The sequence below is a fragment of the Mizuhopecten yessoensis genome, unplaced genomic scaffold (assembly GCF_002113885.1).
Source record: "Mizuhopecten yessoensis strain PY_sf001 unplaced genomic scaffold, ASM211388v2 scaffold10275, whole genome shotgun sequence".
Lineage (NCBI taxonomy): Eukaryota > Metazoa > Mollusca > Bivalvia > Pectinida > Pectinidae > Mizuhopecten > Mizuhopecten yessoensis.
Genome location: NW_018408465.1, coordinates 230761 through 253036, shown reverse-complemented (window position 1 = coordinate 253036; position 22276 = coordinate 230761). Strand labels below are relative to the sequence as shown.

The following is a 22276-nucleotide window of genomic DNA, read 5'->3' as shown; positions in this document are numbered from 1 at the left end:
AAGTTTCTTTCCTTGTTTTAAAGATTTCTGTTCCAGTTCTCTACGTACCAAAAACAATTGAGTAGATGGCTCATAATTATAACATTAATACTTGGAACAAAAAAGGGGAAATATGAAAATATACTGGCCGGTAAAAGTTTCTTTCGAACATTTTTATGAGAAGCATTATCTCGGAAAATGCACCGGCGTTTGGTGAGAATTACTGACTCACAAAATGGCAGCTATGAACAGTATGTAATTACTGACAACTGTTGCCTGGTAATCTGTGCATGCATTCTCCCTGTTAGCGGGAGGATGTCGGTATTGTTGGGGGTCCCTTTGGGCTGGTACCCCTTATTGGCTTTCTCCATTCTGTCGGTCATAAATGTAATGAGGGAATCATGTCTTGGGGACTGTGGCCATTTACTGTACCAGCCAGGATAATATAGGACATCACATCGCCCTTGTAATGTCCACTTGGTAACTCCGAGGAGTGCTCTGATCAAACAATGGCTTAATTTTTTTACCCAATCTTTCATTTCCAAGAAGTTATCAAATAACATCTGATGAAAAAGTATTGATTGAATTGTTCCATTGTTCACTTAGCGGAGGAACAAAACTCTGACTGCAATAAAAACAGGAGAATGCCACTTGATGGTGAAGAGCAACATTTGATAACTAGTCGAGCTGAATGGAGAATATCTTGAATCTGAACAGAATTCCTAAGCCATTGAAAATAATGGCCATTGTTGTTGGCACATGCAAGTTCTACATTTGACAATTGATCCCTGTTCTAGCACTCATTATTTCATCTTAAGGCAGGATATTGCTTGTTGAAATTTCCTGTACCACTTTAATCCAATATATATATAATATTTCACAAAAAAACCCAAAAAAAACAGAACTTGCCAACAAAAAGACAGGTCGGATTGAACGGAAACAATAGAGGCCTGGTTCTGTGGTGGAATCAGACGACAAGAGTGTGTGGGTACTGCTTCAACGAGCCACTCGCCTGAAAGTGAAGACTTGAGTAGGATTGTACGGTTTACTGATCGTAGTGCTAGAGAGGTGACCATTTATTGCACACAGAACCATTGTTCCTCCAAAGTCAGGTAGTGTGCATTGTACAATAACTGTAGCTGTACTGCAGCCAAATTGTGTGCCATGAATTAGCTATTGTAGTTTGTAACAAATCTACGTCTTTGTTCTCTGTTTAATCGTAAAAATAAATTAAAATTGTGCAGACAATTACAATATTATTCTTTGTTTTATGAAGCCCGTTTTTCACCTGGGGCTGTGTAAATACGGTGGGTTAATAATGAATGCAGTTGAGTAAATTGAAAGTAAATACAATAGTATTATTCTTCGGTGTGGTAGTTTCCTAATTTTCATTGAACAGTTTATAAACGTTCCATGTATGAAAGTTAATTTCTCTGGTCTATTACCCAGTGACCTTAAACTGTTGACAATAGAAAGCGCTTTTGCTCAATCAGCAAGATTTGTAACCATTTTAATGAAATTCTCCACTCCAACCGTCCAGCTCAGCTCACAAAATTGACCAACATAGTGTTTAGGCATGACCTAAAACTCTCCGACAGGGAGAAGGACTCAATAGTACAAGTGGTCCCAACATGTGATTGGACTTCTTTGTTAAGGTAAGGTAAAGGCAAATCTACGTTTATTAGATATTGCCCTAATTGGGCCTTAAGATATTGTCAGGATTCATAGATATATATTGTCCCTTGATTCTACAGTTACTTTCCCTTTGGTCCTACAGGTATTGTCTATTGCTGCTAGACACATTGCTGATTTATTCCATGAGATTATGAATATTGATCCCGAAGATATTGCCTTTTGGTTCTAAGGAAATCACAATTGCTCCAAAACAGAGCATTCCTTGGTTTAAGAAATATGAAAGTGGCCTTTGTCCTAAATGTATAGTACTCATTTCCCCTTGGTTCTTGAGATAGTGCCATTAGGACCTGGGGATATTGTCATTTGGTCCTGGAGCTATTTCTCCTAAACACAGTCCTTTGGTCAATGAGATGGCCTTGAGTCCTATAGAGCTGGTGTCCCTTGGGTCTAGATAATCCCCTTTGTCCTGGAAGCCTGGATACTTGTATCTCCCCTTTGTAAATGATGTAATGCCCTTGGTCCTAGATATTATACCCCTTTGTCCTGGAAGCCTGGATACTTGTACACCCCCTTTGTAAATGATGTTATGCCCTTGGTCCTAGATGATTACCCCTAGGTCCTGGAAGCCTGGATACTTGTATCTCCTGTTTGTAAATGATGTTATGCCCTTGGTCCTAGATATTATACCCCTTTGTCCTGGAAGCCTGGATACTTGTATTTCCCCTTTGTATATGATGTTATGCCCTTGGTCCTTTAGTCCTGGAAGCCTGGATACTTGTACTTCTCCTTTGTATATAATGTTATGCCCTTAGTCCAGCAGATGATGGCATGTTTGATTCTAGGGACAGTGAAGTTACTGGACCAGAAATGTATTTGACCAAGCATGTATCTCCATCAGCGGAGGAGCTCAGAGGAGCTCGGTATCTGATACAGTCCAGGGTGTGATGATATGTGCTGTTCCTCCCCCTCCTTCTGTTTGTGTATGCTCAATTAGGATCAATCAGCTTTGTAGGTCAGCCTACCCAACTCAGCCCCTGTCAGACAGATTGACACAACAATGCTATATAGCCTGATTGGGCCCATTACAACTGTACATGTGGGTCAATCTCTGACCTGCATCTTGTATTTCTACACCTCCCAAGCAGCTACCAACTCATTCATTCAAACCTTGTAACATGTTACTTCTCGCTTCACTCTCAGATACACATTTAAATCTTACTCTCTCGTGCATACATTTCAAACCATTGTACTTGCTCCCTATCATTCCTGCACTGCTCCCTATTATTTCTCTACTGTGGGACACACATGTCACTGTAGCTCACCGCTCCCTTCCCTGCTCCCTAACCCACAGGAAAGTGTTGTATACTCTTACCACCACTTCACCTCCATTCCCCAGGGGACTACTTAAAAGTATAGTTTTCTTCTAATTATGCAAAATTCAATATTTTAGTCCTTACTTTTCCCCCAACCTATGGGACTACTTTTCTTCTCTCTTCCCCAGGGTATGAACTTCTCCCCCACTCCAGGGGACTATGGTCCTCTTCCCCATCTTCCTATTATTTTGATTGCATGTCTCGATCCTCTTCTCACTCCTCTCATCCCCCCTAATGTCTCCAATGAGACCACTCAAAGTTACGAACCCATGCCCTTCTCCCTCCCTAAAGAGAATACTCTACCTGTCCTCTTCTTCCTTGCCTATAGACACTGATTTGATTGTCCATTTTCTTTTGCCCATTTTTTCTCTCTCACAGAGAACTTAATTTTCCTTTTTACCCTAGGAAAATATTGTAGCCATTCCCCAACCCAATGTGACTGGAGAAACTGCATCTATTATCCTTCCCCACTTGATTGTAATTGCCCAACTTCCCCTCTCCCCTTTTCTTCCTCGACCCAAAAGACTTATGTTTATGTAACTGTTCCCTTTTCAGCACCAAGGACACAATTATATAACCTTTCCCCACCCCAGGGGACCGATATAATATAGGTTCCTGCTGGCTTCCCCATTACTGACACACCAACGCTATTGTTATCACCAGTTAATTGTCAGCCTCGGCAGCCACATGTCTCCATATCCTCTGTGGGTGCCAAAAGTCAAATTTCAATAAAGATTGTTCACATTCAAATCAACCAATTAGAGTTGGAACATGTTAGTGTTGCATTGTCTGTAGATACAACAGCAGTACTCCAGTGAACTATGGACCTGTTGTTTCTTAGTAACACTAGAAGCTCTCTAGGAGATGGACCTGTTGTTTCTTAGTGACAATAGCAACAGCTCTCTAAGAAATGGACCTGTTGTTTCTTAGTAACACTAGAAGCTCTCTAAGAGATGGTCCTGTTGTTTCTTAGTGACAATAGCAACAGATCTCTAAGAGATGGACCTGTTGTTTCTTAGTGACAATAGCAACAGCTCTCTAAGAGATGGACCTGTTGTTTCTTAGTAACACTAGAAGCTCTCTAAGAGATGGACCTGTTGTTTCTTAGTGACAATAGCAACAGCTCTCTAAGAAATGGACCTGTTGTTTCTTAGTAACACTAGAAGCTCTCTAAGAGATGGACCTGTTGTTTCTTCGTAACAATAGCAACAGCTCTCCAAGAGATGGACCTGTTGTTTCTTAGTAACAATAGCAACAGCTCTCTAAGGGATGGACCTGTTGTTTCTTCGTAACAATAGCAACAGCTCTCCAAGAGATGGACCTGTTGTTTCTTAGTAACAATAGCAAGAGCTTTCTAAGAGATGGACCTGTTGTTTCTTATTGACAATAGCAACAGCTCTCTAAGAGATGGACCTGTTGTTTCTTAGTAACAATAGCAACAGCTCTCTAAGAGATGGACCTGTTGTTTCTTAGTAACAATAGCAGCACTCATTGAGAACTATGTACCTGTTGTTTCTTGGTAACATTAGAAAGTCTTTAAGAGATTTTGTAATGTAGCTTTTGTTTCTTAGTAGTAAAGCAGCTCTAGGAGAATTGTACTTGCTGTTTCTTAGTGACAATAGAAGCTCATATAAGGTCACATAAGGTGTGTGGGTTATTAGGAGTATGTTTGGGTTATTGAGGTATGTTTGTTTGGGTTATAAGGGTTTGTTAAACAGTCCAGGCAGACAAGTCTGGGCGGTATGCACCTTGCATTGTGTATGACTTGCCCCACCAGATTATAATAGGGTCTGCACTTCCAGATTCCATAAAAAATGAGGAACACATGTGGAAGTAGAATTAACAATTATCTGCCTAATTTGCAAATTTCATCCCCTTTAAAGGGTTCCTTGTGGATTAGCATTATACTAGAACCACCAGGCAGTGTTTACATTGATAAACAGCCAGTAATCTATGGAGGTCTTTAGCCTCGGCCAGAAACTAAAGAGCCTGTGACCAAATGACTAATTGTTGAACCTAAAAGTCTTTAATTGAACTTTCATTTTTTTTTTATTTTTTTTTTAGATTTAAAAAATTATTTGGTGTGTTGGTAAACATGTTTCAAATTAAATTTAAAAAAATAAATAAAAAAAAAGTTTTAAAATCAATTCCACAAGAATTACGTTATTCCAAAATGAAAAAAGATGTGCTATGAATTATTATTTATTTATGAGTAATTTATTTGTCAAAGTCAATTCGCAATGAACTACATAGGAAGGACTCTTCAAGTAATCATGGTATGCATCGATAAGTAAAATCCCTACACAGTTCATAGGGCATTGTTGTGAATATTGGCGATGTTGAGTGATCTGAAATCAGGTATCAATAAAATCAAAATACGGATATAAAAATACGGATGGTCGGGAAAACACTTTCGTATGAAAAAGCTTCACGTTAAAAAGTGATATATTTTGTTTGGGACCGCAGTGATGTGTTTTTGCGAGGCAATCCCAGTCTTCTGTAGTCACCTTCATGTCTGTTATCGTCGTACCCAACAAGTGCTAAATCGCGGATGCCAATTGTGCATTGATTTACTACATATTTATACAAGACAACTGGATTTTCTTAGGCTATTAGTGTTGATTGTGTATGGGTATGGAAGTGGGAGGCTAATGGAGGCTGAGTTATGTAGTATTGTCATTGGCGGTGACTGATCCAAACTGCCTTAAAACACCCTGCTGTCTAGGGCATGCACGCTTAAGGGGGGCACGGTGATTCACGCCCATATACGGTAGCCATCCAGCTCAAATTTTACACTCTGTTCACCAATTAATAAATTTGATACGCCAAGACAATAGAAGAAGTTTCTATGCAGATGCATGAGATTAGCATGATAACTAGTGCAGAATCACAATGAAGAGCTCGTAAATCAGGGGAAGTAATTAGACAATAGACAAAGGGGGAAGAGAGATGCTAAAGGCTGTCATTGTGTTGGAATTCCTCACTGCCAATCCGACTAATTGGACGACACATCGGCTATCACTAACCATTGTTGGAGCCATGTAGCGTCGATTTCTTTGACGTCCTTCATTCCGATTTGTTCTCATTTTTTATTGGCCAATGTCTTTCTATTCGTCTTGAGATGTATACATTGGGCTTTGCATGGTTTTTACGCGGTACTTGGTAGGGTAGACATGAATGTGGATTTGGTATAATGTTAGGATCCTGCCCTCTGTAGCCATAGTATAAGATATAAGATAGGGCTACAATTGACAGACTTACCATACAGCCAAATAAAGATCACAATTCAAAAAATGGAAAAAATGAAGAAGAAAAAAACGATACCAAAGGAGCGTTGTTACTTGCGTAAATCAATGAATTAAATATCTATTATTTTCCCCTGTATTGTAGCTTAGCTGGGTCAAGGGTAGTGGAGTTTAAAACACATATATTAAATAAGACATTCATTTACGGTCCCCCAGTTTTAACAATCGGCTTTTGATACAGGTGTATCTATAGAATAAGACTTGCACTGAAAAGGTACATAAGGTAGGTTGGTAATTTTTCAGAATTAAAAAAATAAGTCGTAATTGCGTAAGTCGAGATATATTCAAATGGGGCAATTAAAAATATCAAGTGCCATCTCCTTTACATCTGTAAATAAAAAAACTGTACAAGAGTTTGTTTTCATGTGGGCCGATGTGGTATTGGTTGTCATGTTTGCAGTGTCATTGTTACGCCAACAGATAGCAGACTAGTAACACAATAATGTCTCTAGTATTGTTATCAACCCGTATTGTGTCCCTCTCCATTTCAAATGTCCACATTTAAATTGTGGCTAAACATAGACCTCGGGTACCGACAACTGTACACCCCTAAGTGGAGTGAAATGTAAAGTAAATTTACACAGGTATGCCCGCCGTGTCCACATAGGGTTTCAGGTAGTTCCTTTGTGATCCCCACTCAATTAGGGGGTGGGCGTAGGCCCAGAAAACAAAAACTTCCGTTCCATCTAAAAAGGGGGTGGCTTCAATAAATTACAACATTGCTAGGACGACCTGCTCCAATACAATCCTCAAAGTGTTGTTTACGAGTTCATTGTCTAGGTAATTACTCGTTATCAAGTAGGACCAGAGACAATTCAATTATACTATGAAAGTGAAATGATGTAAGTAAAAGCTACACCTATATTGTAGATTACTTTCAATTCCCACATCACATGCTGTAGTAATTAAAATAATTTTGATATCTGTATATTTCAATAATTAAATTTTGGCAGTTTTTTTTTTCTCACAGACTTGGAGACCGTTTTTGTTGTCGTATTTGGAACAAATGGTCTTTCTTTAGACAGACTGTAGACAAGGTCCCCGATCCAATTATAATTTGTTTACCATTATTAAATAGCATTGTGAAATGTCACTTAGCATTATGAAGTTAATTTTCCAATTATCGTTCTTTTGGCTGGCGTTCCAATCGCGTTTATTAAACAACCTAGAATAGCAGAAGAGATTGTGTACTATGACTATTGTTATTTCATTATCGTGACAAATTTGACAAATTCTTTTGGAAAGCGAGGAGAAGGAGTGTGGTAATTATTGATTCGAGTCGTAAAGGAGAAGGCCACAATTAATTGTGCACCAACAACAATGTGTGTGTGTATTGGTTCTTAAACATTTTGTATTGTTAATTCCGTAATTAAGGCAGTGTCATTAGAGCATTTTACTGACAGGTTAGTGAGCTTAGGTCTCCTCCCTTGACCCCTGAGGTATGGGAGGGAGAACTCGCGGCACTGATTGATAAGCCAGCAACAACAATGAACAAGTGTTTGTGTTTTGCGGTTGTCTTCCTAACGTTGTAACAACAATCTCCTGTCCTCACATTACCCACTCTACCCGTATTTACTTAAAGGGACCGATCGCGAACAACCACCAGGTATCTCTGACCTCGGATCACTGACGTGGTGAAAGCGTACCTGTATTCTTTGGGCCTAATTTACCTGTGTTATTTCTGCAGTAGGCAGCAGTCCGACACAGTGTCGCAGGTGTGATAACGAGATTGGACAAACCAGGGTGTTTTGTACCTGTACTCCCCCCTCCCCTCCTCCTCTCAACAACGGACATCCCCAGGGTTGGGATTTGTGTGCTAGATCATCATTTCTTATCGGATTCTGCGTATGTAAAACATGAAGTATGACGTTCCCGAGGAGATCTTGGATCCAATACAGTGGTATGGGTAGGTGTCGCATATCTTTATCCTCCTTATCTTACGTACTCCACACCCGTACCTGTAAAACAATACCTGCCTTAGTAACTCTTGTCACTATTCTAATCAGGTAGTTCAGGTGTGGACATTTTAACATTGATTCGGCTGATAATGGCATTGTACTGAGTTTCCTGACTTATGTCTACTTTTGGGTGGCTTAGACGCGATGGCTTTTAACAAGAATGAGGTTATGTTGTATCAACAAGGCGATTTATTTATGGTGGAGATTTTTCTCTTTTGATACAAAGTTCTCTTTACTTTGCCATAACTTTGTGTTAGCATAGCAGACTTACACTTTCACACAATACGTCTCTGCCCATTTTATTCTTAGCTGTAAAATATTGATCCCTTCGACTTTTCTATTTTTAATCTCAGTTTGGTTAAGTCTTTCAACTTTCTATTTGTTTATCTATTTAACTTTTCTGTATAACTGTTCTTTTCAAAATGATGTTTTATTGTATTATAGTAAAATTTGTTGTAGATTGCAAGAGGGTATAGGTTTCTGTAATTCTAATAGAAGTATATTGTATTTTATAACAAGCATAACACTTTTCACATCATTTGTAACACTCCTAATATAGTAACTTTTCTTACAAATCTTTGAGACAAGCTCAGCTTTAAGCCTGTTTCTACAAATACTTATTGTAACCTACATCATTCCCTAAAAATAACAACAAATATTATCATTTTTAAAAAAATGTTGAATATTTTTGAATTTATTTCAAAAAGTTTGTACAACTTCCTAACAGGGTTCAATTTCTAAAGGGATTTTCTTAATTTTTTTTTACGTATATCCTGCTTGTCTTAAAATAAAATATTTGAAGAATTCACTTATCAAATTTGCTGTGTAGACGAAATCAAAGGAAGTCTAACTGAAAAATAATCATGAGATTATGAAATTTATTAAGGATATAATGAATATATTGAATTATGCCTATCTTTATAATTATTTCATTTAAATAAATGGTATCACGCTGACCAGTATATCAGTTTAGAAAACTTTTCTATCAAATCAATTTGCTTTCAAAACTCTTGGCAGGAATCAGGTACATACTTCTTTTTCAGTTAAAACTGTTGGATAATTTCAAATTGATATTTGCTGAAGAACAATGTTTTAAACTTCTATATATAAATTGTCTGGGCTGGTGACACATTTTTGGTTGGTTTGTCCTTTGAAATTTTAAAACAACAAGGTCGACAAATTATGTGGCTGAACTTTTAATGATTTATATGTTCATTGGAAAGCAATCGGATTAATATGTTTCAGAATCATTTCAGCCTTAAAAATGCATTATTCTATTTAATTATTAATGAAGTGAATAGAAATAAACCATACATTTAGAATACAAAACTAGCATAAATGTATTACATTATTTTCCCAGGTTGAATTACGAACACAACTGAAGTCACATACTTGCTAATTTACAGATTAATATCTATAATTTCAACAACGGGGTGCCCTCTGGAGAGTTGTATTACATACTACAGGTTGAGCATATTACAAAAATGGTCCAATATTGCCCTATGTAGTTCCATATTGCCTGTTGTATTGTCATCTTTCATTATTACTGTGAATATGTGGTTTCTGGTGTCGGTGACCTGTCTCATTAGCCGAGGGGATTGTGTTTGTGTGACCTGTCCTGTCAGCTGTAGGGATAGTTTACATACAGAGAAGATACAGATCTGAAGTGATGACAGAGGGGGGTACACAGTGGCTACGGTCCCCCTCCTCCTCGTCCTGTCACAAGTAGAAAATCCTAGATCCAACTGTTATACCATTCCATTCCCATGTCACAACCGAATTAAATGGGACAACTGTTTTCTCTCACACAGAAACCCCAGTTTTTTTCTTCATAATACGAGAGATTTTACCCTCATATCAGTGTATATTATCAAAACTGTCAACATTGCCAAAACAAACTATAGAGTTTCCCAAAACAATCTTTCATCCATTTTCAAAACTATGGCATGTTTTGTATACTAAAAGGATATTTTGTTCAATTTACTTTTATTCTTGAAGTTCCATGCTATATATATATACTGTAAAAATAAAGCCAAGATAGGATAGTTAGTGTGTTTTATAAGTACTATGTATGCTATGTACAGTATATATAAAGTTAGGATAGGATAGTCAGTGTTTTATTTCACAAGTAGCATGCTGTTTTATATATAGCAAAGATGAATATTAAAAACTGTGTTATATTCTAAGCACTATGCTATACAAATATATAAACTAAACATGGATAGAATAATTGTTTTATTTTCCAATACCGTCGTCTATATATAGTATTAATATAGTGATGTGATTGGTCAATAAGTGCTTTATTTTCTAAATACCATGCTTTATGGTTTAAATGGTTTGAGAATGGGATATTAACTTTTTATTTGTTTCTTAATACATAACCATGCTTTACAGTATAAATATGGCAAAGATGGGTTGAACTTTTCTATTTCATGTCAATCAATTTTATTGGTACAAAAATAAGACGGATTAGAATCGGGTTACAGATCAATGCTGTCGTAAGTTTTTTTTAAACTCATTGTTTTATCTTAATTTGAAATTCAAATGAAAATTATCTCGATTCTGTTGTAAGAAAACTTTTGATACAGTAATTTAATAAAATGCACATCTATAAAATTTTGTTCCACAAAGATGTGTGAATAATTTCAATTAACTCCAAGTAACCTACATGACTTTCTTACTGTACTTTAATGGGTAATAAGAACTTGTAAAATGTTTTGCACTTTTACCCATTTAAAAAAATTATTACAAATGTGACAACCAAATTTTCCGGAAATTTTTTCTTCAGAAAACATAAAGGAATTCTTAATATTTATATCAAAAAGATTAAAAAATGTAACCTAAAAAATGTTGTCTTGATGTAGGCACTAAAATATATATGTTATTGGTGTAAAACTGGAGGGTTTTGTTTTCTCCGAGTTATAATATACTTAGCAGACCCCTCCGGGGGAGGGGGGGTCGTAAAGAAGGAATGGGGACCCATTATTCAGGCTAAATGTGCTGTTTATCAAAGAAACCTCGACCATATGTACCGATATCATAGTCCTACATCAAATGGTGTTAATGGTGTTTTTGAAGTTGATGAGACACTGTGAAAGGTTATTACCCCTATCCCTTACCAATAGGATATTGGAGGATGGTGTCTTTGTGCCTGGCCCCATGTCCATACACCAGGGAAGGAGGGGCTCCTCTTCTGTCGATCCATCCCAGCGGGAACACAATAAGAAGTATGATTGTGTTGTGTTACCCACTGGTCTGGGTAATCAGTTTCTTTGCCCAGCCTACCCCACAGTAACAAGGAGCAACAGCCACTAAATCTGTTGCCCTTTCTCAAAAGCCTTTATCTTTCCACCCCAACTAGATGGTATCAATGAAATAAGAAAAATGAAACTGTAGCCTATCGGAGTGATATCGTGATGAAATCGAGAGCATTTTCTCCTTATTGTTGTACGATTCGCATAATGGCAGAACCTCCGATTTACTCTCGTTTTGTTACTGTTATCACAGGATCACATCACATTTCAAAATCGTAACATTTAATTTTTTATCTGCATATTGTCAAGATAGAGCTCGGTTTTTGTTACTTTGGGGAACAGTTTTATCATAAAATCCTTATCATGATCCCTGAAATCCTGTACGAAGTTGTTATTAATGTAAATATTTATTGCGCTCTTTATTTTTAGAAAATAACAAAAAAAAAGTGCATGTCGTTCATTTTGTATTTTATCTTGGCATACAATATTTGGATGTTTATGACTAGATGTCAATTTTAGTTTGCTGTTTAAAAAAATGATACAATCAAAAGTTTTGACATGGTTAAATATTTACTTCTGTTTTGTTATACCTTGAAACGTGATCCTCTTTAGCCTTCCCTTCTAAGTGCTCAGTATTGATTTGGTAATGTTAAGGGAAATAACTCTCATTGTGATTGGTTTTAATTGATATGAGATGACAGAAGATTTAATTGATAGTCGATCAATATTTTTTTTGTTTCGTTTTCGTGAAAAAGATATTTTTAGATATAAAGTTAGTATGCTTATACATGTACTAAAATTTAAGCTCATTTATATCAACATGATTAAACGAAATAACAAAAAACAATAGTATTTCACAAATGATTGTCATGTCAAATAATTGTTGCTTGGTGAGTGTAACATATTGTCCCCCGGAGTGCCAGTCTAGTTGATTGTCTCCCTTTGTCACTTCCTGTGCAGGTGTCCGACAATTTTTTTTTTTTGAGAGGAGGTGGAAATTAATCTGTTAACTTCCCATCTTTAAAATGACTGAGTACCTGATGAAAACGGTGTCTGAACAAAACTGTGATCATGGACAGCCTCAGGCATGCAACAATTGTCCCTCTTGTCAAATGTGAATGTCAAACATGCGTTTAATTGTCCCAGAAAATTAATTTGAACTTTTTTTTTCTCCGTCATGAAAAATGATACATTCTGATATGACAATGAGGAGACTTGATGTCCTGACAATGTTGTGGAAATGTTTAAGTGAAATTAATTAAAACCTGTTGGTAATATGTTTTTATTTCTGTTCATTTGCATACTTGAGACTGATTTCAAAGTGATAAATTGTTATTAGTCGATATTGAAATTGACCCGACAGATGTATGAATCTCGGCCACGGGATACCTGTATACTGCTCCAGTATTACCTGTTGTAATTAGCATAATGATCACTTGTATCCATAATTACCTCAATAGAAACTATCTGAGTTTAAGATATTTATTAAAATGAAGATAAAATCCTACAGATTAATTGATGGTCAGTATCTGTCTTGATTCATCTTAAACAGAAATTAAGAACATTTTGAATGGATGTCAGATATATCAGTTCATCATCAATAACTGTTGAAAAATATCAAATATCTGATGAAGTTTGCCAGAAAAAGATCATAATTGTTCATTTAAAAGTCTCACTGAGAATATATTTCATTTTGACTAAATTGTTCAGCTATGTATATGGTTTTTTTTTTAAATCTCGCCTATATACTTTCTCCTGATTATTTATAAATAGACATATTTTACTTCTTTTACGATTATTGTAAAAATCTTGTACATTTAATCTTAGACTGCAGTTGTTTTTACTTTAGACCTGGACAGAAGGTGAGACTGAAGGCCAGCTTATAGTATGACTGGGTTTTGTTGGTTGATCTAAGTTCCTATCATAGAGACATTGATTTTTAACGACTTAGAGAAGTTCACTTATTTGTTCAGAGGTCAGTAGGTAAGACAGGTAAATTGTTCTTGTTGTTTCTGAAGTTTTGACTGTGAATGCTAAGAAGTAAATATGTGGAGGTCGGGATCGATCACTTGGTCGGCAATAAAAGATATCAATATATGAGCAAATTTTCTCTTAGAGGTAAAGTTTCAAAAAACAGGTTAAATTAAAAGTGATATGATTACAGCGACATTTACTCTGTCTATAAATATTGGCACTGTGTTTGGGTTTACACATTCTGTAAGGTATTCAAAGCTGTAGGGTAGCTGTGGGTGTAGTATTATTTTGAAAGAGAGCAAATTATAGCCCAGTTTTGTTTTCCTGGAGAATAAGAATAGATATAAAAGTGTCAGAATAAGGGACGTCAAGTATTGGTATCGATTTTTAACTGTGTTATTCAGAATAATGCAAAGTCACACAAAGATAGTGATTGCGTCATTGTGGAGGTGGTAATGGCCACACCCCGCCGTCACAATAGATGTGCGGACATGCTCTCTGACTAGCATTGGCGAGTGTGTGGCGCGCCCCACCCTTATTGTTCTACCTGTTTATACAGCATGCAGGAGTGGGCAGATCCTCGTAAATCTAATACGCGTCAACTTGCCATTAAACCTGTTTTAATCGGTAGATTTTGGTATCATCTTTGTCATCATTTTGTTGATCACTTATGCTATTCACTGTTATCGGATCACACATCCTACCCTTGGTAAAAACAAATTTAAAAATTAGGCTCCATGACATTGAAATGGCAAAATTTATGTATTTTCATATTCCCTGACTTGGCTGCCCAAGATACTGTTCAAATGATCAGTAATACAAGTGGCAGATAAACTTAGAAAAATATTTGAAAGAGGACAGTATATATATCAATATCAAATAGACATACATTTGATGGAGGAAAAAAGCAAAATAATTACGAATTCAAATTATCATTACAATTATTTATTTTTGCAATTTTTATGATATGATAGATCTTGTATACCCTCTAAATCTGTTAAATCATGGAGTAAATACCGTTATACCAGATTATAACTACAATAAAACCTTGTTATACTGCCACCATTTGGCATTACAACAAATTGGCAGTATATTAAGAGCTTCATATAGGGATTTAGTCCCTGCTATAGCTTGTATTTTTGTACTATTTGTACTATTTGATAAAAGTATATATTAGTCAACAGGTTTCAAATTAAGGTGAAAAATTTCAGGTGGGCTATCCAGGCCCCTGGGCCTCTTGTTTGGCATTATAACAGATTGGCAGTATATCAAAAGATACATATATACAGGATGCATTTGTTTTCAAAAATTGGAGCAAAGTTATTTTGGATTATATAGTAAGTAGACATTGAACTAGGATTACTGTAAAAGTGATGGCAAACGAAATGAAAACATTTTATCATGGTTTGACTTCTGTAAAATTGTGTTATTACGGCCCTTTCCCCTCAAATTTTGCTGCCTACAGTATACAATATATGTTGTTATGCTCTGCATCCACTTTACCAGAATACACAAGGTAATTTGAATGATTGATGTTTATTTTATTTCTCAAATATTCAATTTGATGAAATATTCTCATGGCACAAATGATATACAACAGAATATTGTTAACAGAGCATTGTCTGAAATAAAACATATATTTCATTCAATAAATTCAAATTGAGAAATGCAAAATAAAAAAGAATTGAAAATATATGTCTTGGTTGACTTAATTGTGTCCTTGTGCGGTAACTGGGCGGGGCATGTAGGTTTCATACATTATATCAAAGCTTTTTACCGAAATGATAGACTCGGCCTATCCTAGACTCGACATTAAAATCATCCGTGTGAACAGATATGCAATTATAACCATAATTTATATACATCAGGTATTTTTTTGCCACCCTGATATTACATAATGTGATGGTTTGTCATTTACAGGTGATAAAGAAAACCGCAAATGTACATTATTCTGACGACAAATACTTTCACAGAATGTCATTATCTATAAATAAATACTTCACAAAATACTGCCTCATTAACTTATTCAACCCTGAAGACACATTTGAACTTTTCCAATTCAAAGCTCGGAGTAGTTCATTATGAAATTTCAGGGGTGAATGTGTTAAATCAGGGTTGTGCAATTTCAGATGCTACATCTTTTATTTTGGCAATCTCTTATAAAGCTACAATATATTGTACAGGAAGTTTCAGTCTTATCAAATCACTGCTGTTGACACAAAGGGATGATTCCTGATATCTGCGATGTTGTTTTGTTTATCCTTTTAGCAGACAATAGATAATCCCCTAACAAAGGGAGTTAATCCCTCAACAAAGGGAGACAATCCTCTTAAGTGGCTAAATTTGGTGTCACCAGCATGGACAGCAATAAGTACTGACTGGAGGAAGTCGTCCTATCTGCAGACTGACCCTATAGGCTTTGTAAAGGTATCTCTCCTTGTACTGTATTTGTCACTGTGATAAGTGGATTACTTCGGTAAGTCTGCAAGTCAAATCTTATTGTAATATAATTAGTATGTTAGTTTAGGCCTAAAACATTTGGCCATGTCCACTATAGAACTGGTGGCTCTATTGTGTGATGTGATCAGACGATGTTTGAACGATGCCCAAGGATGAGGTAGTTCTTCATATTGAGATGAATTTTAAAAATGAAGGTGAAGGGAAATTCGACTGGAGAACTTCAGGATGTGTATAACATCTTTGTGTGAGATCATTACGTTTTGTTTAACAAAATTCATCAAGATGTCTATCACTTGCAGGTCACTTCAGAAGTCTTCGGGTATGTTTCATCCTTTGATGGGGATTTTCTTCAATGTAGAACTTGTGGTGGACTAATGAACTCTTAAACATTGATATAATATTATTAACTTTAAAAGTCCTTGCAGTTGGTCAGAATGTATGTATAATACGTACATTCAAGGTTCCAAGCAGGTGGTCAGAATGAATTAATGATATTAATATTTTAAGGCCCTGAGCAGTACGTTGTTCAGAATTAAATTTTTAATATATTGACTTTCAAGTCCCTAATAGTCAGTTAGAATGCATTTCCAGGCCTTTCAGTACATAAAAATGCCAAAGAAAGTATGAAATAATGACGTTATGACAATGATTCAAAAATTTGACAGACAGGGCATTAAAAATGTTTTCGGCTGTCAGCAGATAGTTTTAAGAAATTCTTTACAATTGTGTTGTGAAAAAGGAGATTTAACTTTTCTTGCCTGTGTTAAAATATCTTTGAAAGTGAAACCGTGCAGAAATCCTACGATATCAAAAGCTATAATTAATGCTGAGGTGAGGATTATGAAGCGTCGTAGAGTTGGCAAGACTTGACTTGTCACGTTTGATAACATATTTTTGTCGTTTGTTAAAAGATTTTTATGAGATGACAAAATATTCAAAACAAGTAAAGTGTGAAAAAATTCAATTTCATATTTTCCATTTTATGTATTTTTGATAAAGCCGGACAATAGCTGCTGTAAGACATTATGTAGACTGTGAGGCGGCCTTATCCTAAAGCACTTTCTCTCTATCACCATACAAAAGTAACCCACTGGGTTTGATATTGTCGTGGGTATTTATGGATAAGATTATAAGGTAATGGATTTCACTTGTAATACACCTTTACCACTTTGTTAGGGGGACTGGCTGACAGGTAACGAAGCGCTACCTGTAACAGCAGGTCAGCTGTCCCGATAATCCCTTCCGACAATTAACGTGGTGAATCATCTCTACTAATCAGGCTCTGATTACAACTTTTATTCTCCAAGTGCACGAGTGTGGTGTGGTCGGGTTGTGGTGTAGACTCCTTGTTTACTAACGTGTACCTACGCACAATTCCTGCGAATCTACGTCACAATTCCTTAAACATGAGATTATCTCATCTGATTGTTTTGATTTTTCTCACTGCATCACCTCAAGAAAAGGGAGCTCTAATGATTGTTTTGGAAGGGTGGGGGTTGTTTACACATACATTGGAGTTTCTTTTATGAAATTCAAAGTTTTTTTATTCTTATTTTGAAGTTTATTAAAATAAAATTAACTGTTAAACACATTTTCATTTAACTTTAAAGCTTTATTATCATTATGAAATATGATTTGATGGCAAGCTGTTTACAAGAACAAACTTTTATTAGAAAATCTGAAATTTAAGTAATTCTAAACAAAAATTGTAAGGATAGAGATTTTATGATTGTAGTGTCAAAATACAGCATTTGTCCAAAATACAATTTGCTGAAAAAAGTGAAGTTTATAAAAATAATAAAAAATTAAATAGAAGCAGAGATTTGGACATAAAAAACCAAGAATGTGAAGTGGACGGCTGGATTCTATGTAGACCAGAGGACACTTATTTCGTAAAACATGCATTTAGATAAGTGAAATTGTCAACCTATAAAAAGTATAAAAACTCTGGTTTCCTGCGGAGTTACCACAGGAGATTACAGTGTCAGTGTGTTAACATGCTTGTTTCAGTACTTCTGTGATTGTAGCCGTGATTGAATAAAGCCCCCTGATTGGTGTGGTCTATGTGTCAGGGAGTCTGACCACTGGCCCTAAGTGGTGCTTTATGACCCCTGCTTTTACTGGCCACATCTAATAGGCCATCTCCAAGACATTACAGTATAGATGGCAGTCTTATGGAGGAAGCTGGGACTTTAATTCCTGAAATAAAATCCATTTCTCTGTAGATGTCTGGTTGAGCTACTTGCTTTGTGAGTTAGGACCTCAAATAAAGGGGGTTGGAATGAGGGACGAATGGGACAGAAGGCAGTCACTCTGACTACTAGTGCCACATCTTCAATTCTTCCTCATACATGTCCATGATAAATTTCCTATTATCACTGGAGTTCTTCCCCATTTATTATACTTGTGTTTCTGTCCTTGATAATAAATTAAAAAATGTGTATAAATTGCAAAATTAAATAATATTTTTGGAACTAGATCTTGACCTCTTTTAAAATAAGCTAGCAGTGGAGGCTGTGTACCGTAATCTGAAATGTTAAAATTCAACACGAAGTTACTCAAATCTGCATTTGCAATCTATAATACTCATTTGTGTTCAGCTGATACGGGTATGATTTATCACCGAAAAATTCATGTCTGCTAATATAATCTATAAAAATGAACCTAGAAGTATAATAAAAAACATTGTCAGTGTTAAGATTGTTACAGAGGCTGATTGTAAGAGGAGTAGACCGTGTTCCAGTAATAGGCTGTATCATGGCTGCAAAATGGCTTTTACAGAATGCCCATTGTAACCAATTATTTGTTGTGTGCAATATTTCAACTATATGCCAAAAAAATGTTTTCAATGCTTACAGGAGTTCCCACCAAAGTAACAGGGTCACAGCTTACTTAGTTACGATTCTACCACATGTAAATGCAAGCCTGGGGAGGGTCCTTGAGAACACTTTCCCCCTCCCCAGGATCAGAGGCAAGGTGTTGGGTGACTCTAATGAGATCACAACAGGCAGAGGTGTTGTTGGGCCACAACAGCTGTCTGGCTTATTGTTCTTATGGCTGGCCCCCACAGGGACAGGTCTGCAGTTTGTTTTCATTGAACCTTCACAAATGACTGGTCTCAGCAGGGGCTGCCGAACTGTGTCAGCCTTGGACTTGTACAATGGCACCACTCCATGGGAACAGGACCGATTCGAGACAATGGCACCAAGGCAACATACCATGGGAACAGGACAGACTCAAGACAATGGCACCAAAGCAACACTCTATGAGAAACCAAGGCAACATTCTATGGGTAACCAAGGCAACAGTCAATTGGAATAGAACTGCATCAAGACAATGGCACCAATGCAACATTCCATGGGAACAGGACCGACTCACGACAATGGCACCAGGGTAACACTCTATGGGAAACCAAGGCAACATTCTATGGGAAACCAAGGCAACATTCTATGGGATTAGGACTGCATCAAAACAATGGCACAAGGCAACATTCCATGGGAACAGGACCAACTCAAGACAATGGCCACAAGGCAACACTCTATGGGAAACTGAGGCAACATTCTATGGGTAACCAAGGCAACAGTCAATTGGAATAGAACTGCATCAAGAGAAAGGCACCAAGGCAACATTCCATGGGAACAGGACCAACACAAGACAATTGCACCAAGATAACATTCAATGGGAGCAGGACTGCCTCAAGACAGTGGCACCAAGGCAACATTCCATGGGAACAGGACTACCACAAGCAAATGGTAACAAGGCAACATTTTATGAACAGGACTGACAGAAGACAGTGACATCAAAGCAATACTCCATGGAGACAGGGCTGTCAAAAGACCATGACACCAAAGTTATGTCCTACTGCCAAAAGACAATGTTACTGCAACAACAATTCATGGTAACCGAGTGCTGCCTATTAACCTGGGGACGAGACAATGAAACTCTGCTTCAGTCTGAGAAAGTTGACGATTTCACACGATGGCAATGATGCACAGAAACATTGGTGTTCCTAGTCGGTAGATCTAGGACAGTCAACACTTCATCAACACTACCCTGCATGTACAACGGAAACATTTCAGTAGATACTATTGAAGCATTCTAGCCATTTCTCGGTATTCGGCAACAGTTAATATGCTGTTCAAACGGAAATCAAGTAAAATACACTAGTTAATACTTATTGGTGGTATTAACAATTGAATTGGGTTTTTTGGCTGTAAATCTGGTATCAATGATTCCTATATATATATTAATATAATATTTGTTTTGTTGGTGATTGATTTCTATTAATTTTTTTGTTTGTTTAGGGCATTAGGTATCAATAGCTTTTGGCTTTGGTTACTGAGTAATATATTATCTTTGGTTTCTTTAGGTTGTGTGAAATTTTCATATTTGATGTCTTTTGGTGGTGGTAAATATATTATCTTTGGTTTCTCATAATGGTGGTAAATATATTATCTTTTTGGTGGTGGTAATTATTTTATGTCAACATACTGTGGTAAATAAATTATTGTTGGTTTCTTTTGGCTGTGGTAAATGCAATATAATTTGTTTCTCTTGGTTGTGGTTAATAGTTTATCATTTGTTTCTCTTGGTTGTGGTAAATACAATATAATTTGTTTCTCTTGGTTGTGGTAAATTATTCAACATTGGTTTCTTTTGGTTGTTGTAAATAATTTATCATTGGTTTCTCTTGGTTGTGGTAAATACAATATAGTTTGTTTCTCTTGGTTGTGGTAAATTATTCAACATTGGTTTCTTTTGGTTTTGGTAAAAATATTTCATTATAGGTTTCACTTGGTTATGAAATGTGATACTATTTTTGGTTGTGGTAATTATTTTTATTTCTTTTGACGGTGGTTAATGATTTTTCAGGGGTGGTATATTTAACGAAATGTTTTTGGTAATTTTCTATTAATGCATCTAACACTGATAGTTGATCATTGATGGTGCTAGTTCTGACAATCATGGTGAAGATATCATTGATTGTGTTGGTACTAACATTCATGGTGATGTTATGGATGATGCTAACACTGATTGTTGATCTTATCATTGATGGTGCTAGTACTAATTAACATTCATGGTGGAGTTATTATTGATGGTGCTAGTGCTAACATTCATGGTGGAGTTATCATTGATGGTGCTAACATTCATGGTTAAGTTATCATTGATGGTGTTAGTGCTAATTTTCATGGTTAAGTTATCATTGATGGTGCTAACATTCATGGTTAAGTTATCATTGATGGTGCTAGTGCTAACATTCATGGTGAAGTTATCATTGATGGTGCTAACATTCATGGTGAAGTTATCATTGGTGATTCTTGCATTGATGGGGATGTTGCATGTGCGAAGCCGTTTGTGGTGCTTAAAAGTTGATGATCTGTGGTGCTAGTGGCCCACGGTATGCAGGCATTGTGTGGAGGTATTACACTAAGGTGAGTGATGACAGTGATTAATACATTTCACCTGTTGTTACTTCAGCAACAGTTTAAAAAGTTTACAGTGATTTCTTTTTGTAAACAAGCAGGTGGATTGTTCTGACATGTGTTCACAATTAAAATTCAAGAGTATCCAACTGCTGGAACCAAAGGAATGTTCCCGTGTACTACATACATTGTAACCAAAACAGAAAGCCTGCATTTCAAACCATCCAACAGCTTCTCTCGACTTTAATTTCACAGAGTTAGCAATCTGATGATGCCAGTATATTTCTTAAAGTTTAATTTTTCTGTTTATCACATAAAAAAGGTTGCTAGACAGCCAACGTAGAACAGTGTGTGATTGTATTACAAAGAGCAAGTGTTTCTGAAATAATATACCATGCCAGAATGTGCACACCCCTTCCACTGCTCAGGAAGAAGTGGGAGCCCCCCATCAGATGTTTAAATTGTTCACTCTAAACTATCACAAGACCTTGTAGAGCAGGCCCACACATGATAAAACCTGATTACTAGGTATTGTCTTGCATAACTAGAATACCACATTGATAGGGAGGCACCTATTAGAGGAGGGAAAAGCTATTGATGAGGGGAGAAGTCCAGCTGCTGCTGGGGGAGGCTAGCTATGATAACAGGCCTGTTTTTCTATCCCTGCCCCAAGCCTGTCATTGTTTGGGGCTTAGTCCAGTCGCTCTTTGTCTGCTGCCACTGTAGTCAGTATAAGATAAATAAACACCCTCCATCCAATCGTCCCCCTCCCCTCAAAACTTACATAACTGACTCCTGGTAGAGAGTTCCCATATGTTCCAGCAAACTGACCCAGTACCCAATTAAAACTGACCACTATTGACCATAAAATCACCACTGGGCAGTTTATTAGTTGATAAGGTTAAACTGGAAAGA

The 22276-nt window shown here is 36.6% G+C and overlaps 1 protein-coding gene across 6 annotated transcripts in view; it reads left to right on the top strand.

Moving 5' to 3' along the window:
* LOC110459903 (transcription factor SOX-13-like) overlaps positions 1-22276 on the top strand; it is a 221096-nt gene that overhangs the window by 144481 nt on the left and 54339 nt on the right. The window contains exon 1 of one of the 6 annotated variants that reach the window (XM_021512386.1): positions 7876-8198. The exons of 4 other annotated variants lie outside the window; for them this stretch is intronic. In XM_021512386.1, the coding sequence (XP_021368061.1) occupies positions 8149-8198 (50 nt within the window). In that variant the 5' untranslated portion in view covers positions 7876-8148. Of the gene's footprint in view, positions 1-7875; positions 8199-22276 lie in introns of those variants that run through there. One more of the 6 variants, XM_021512389.1, reaches the window with a different exon arrangement.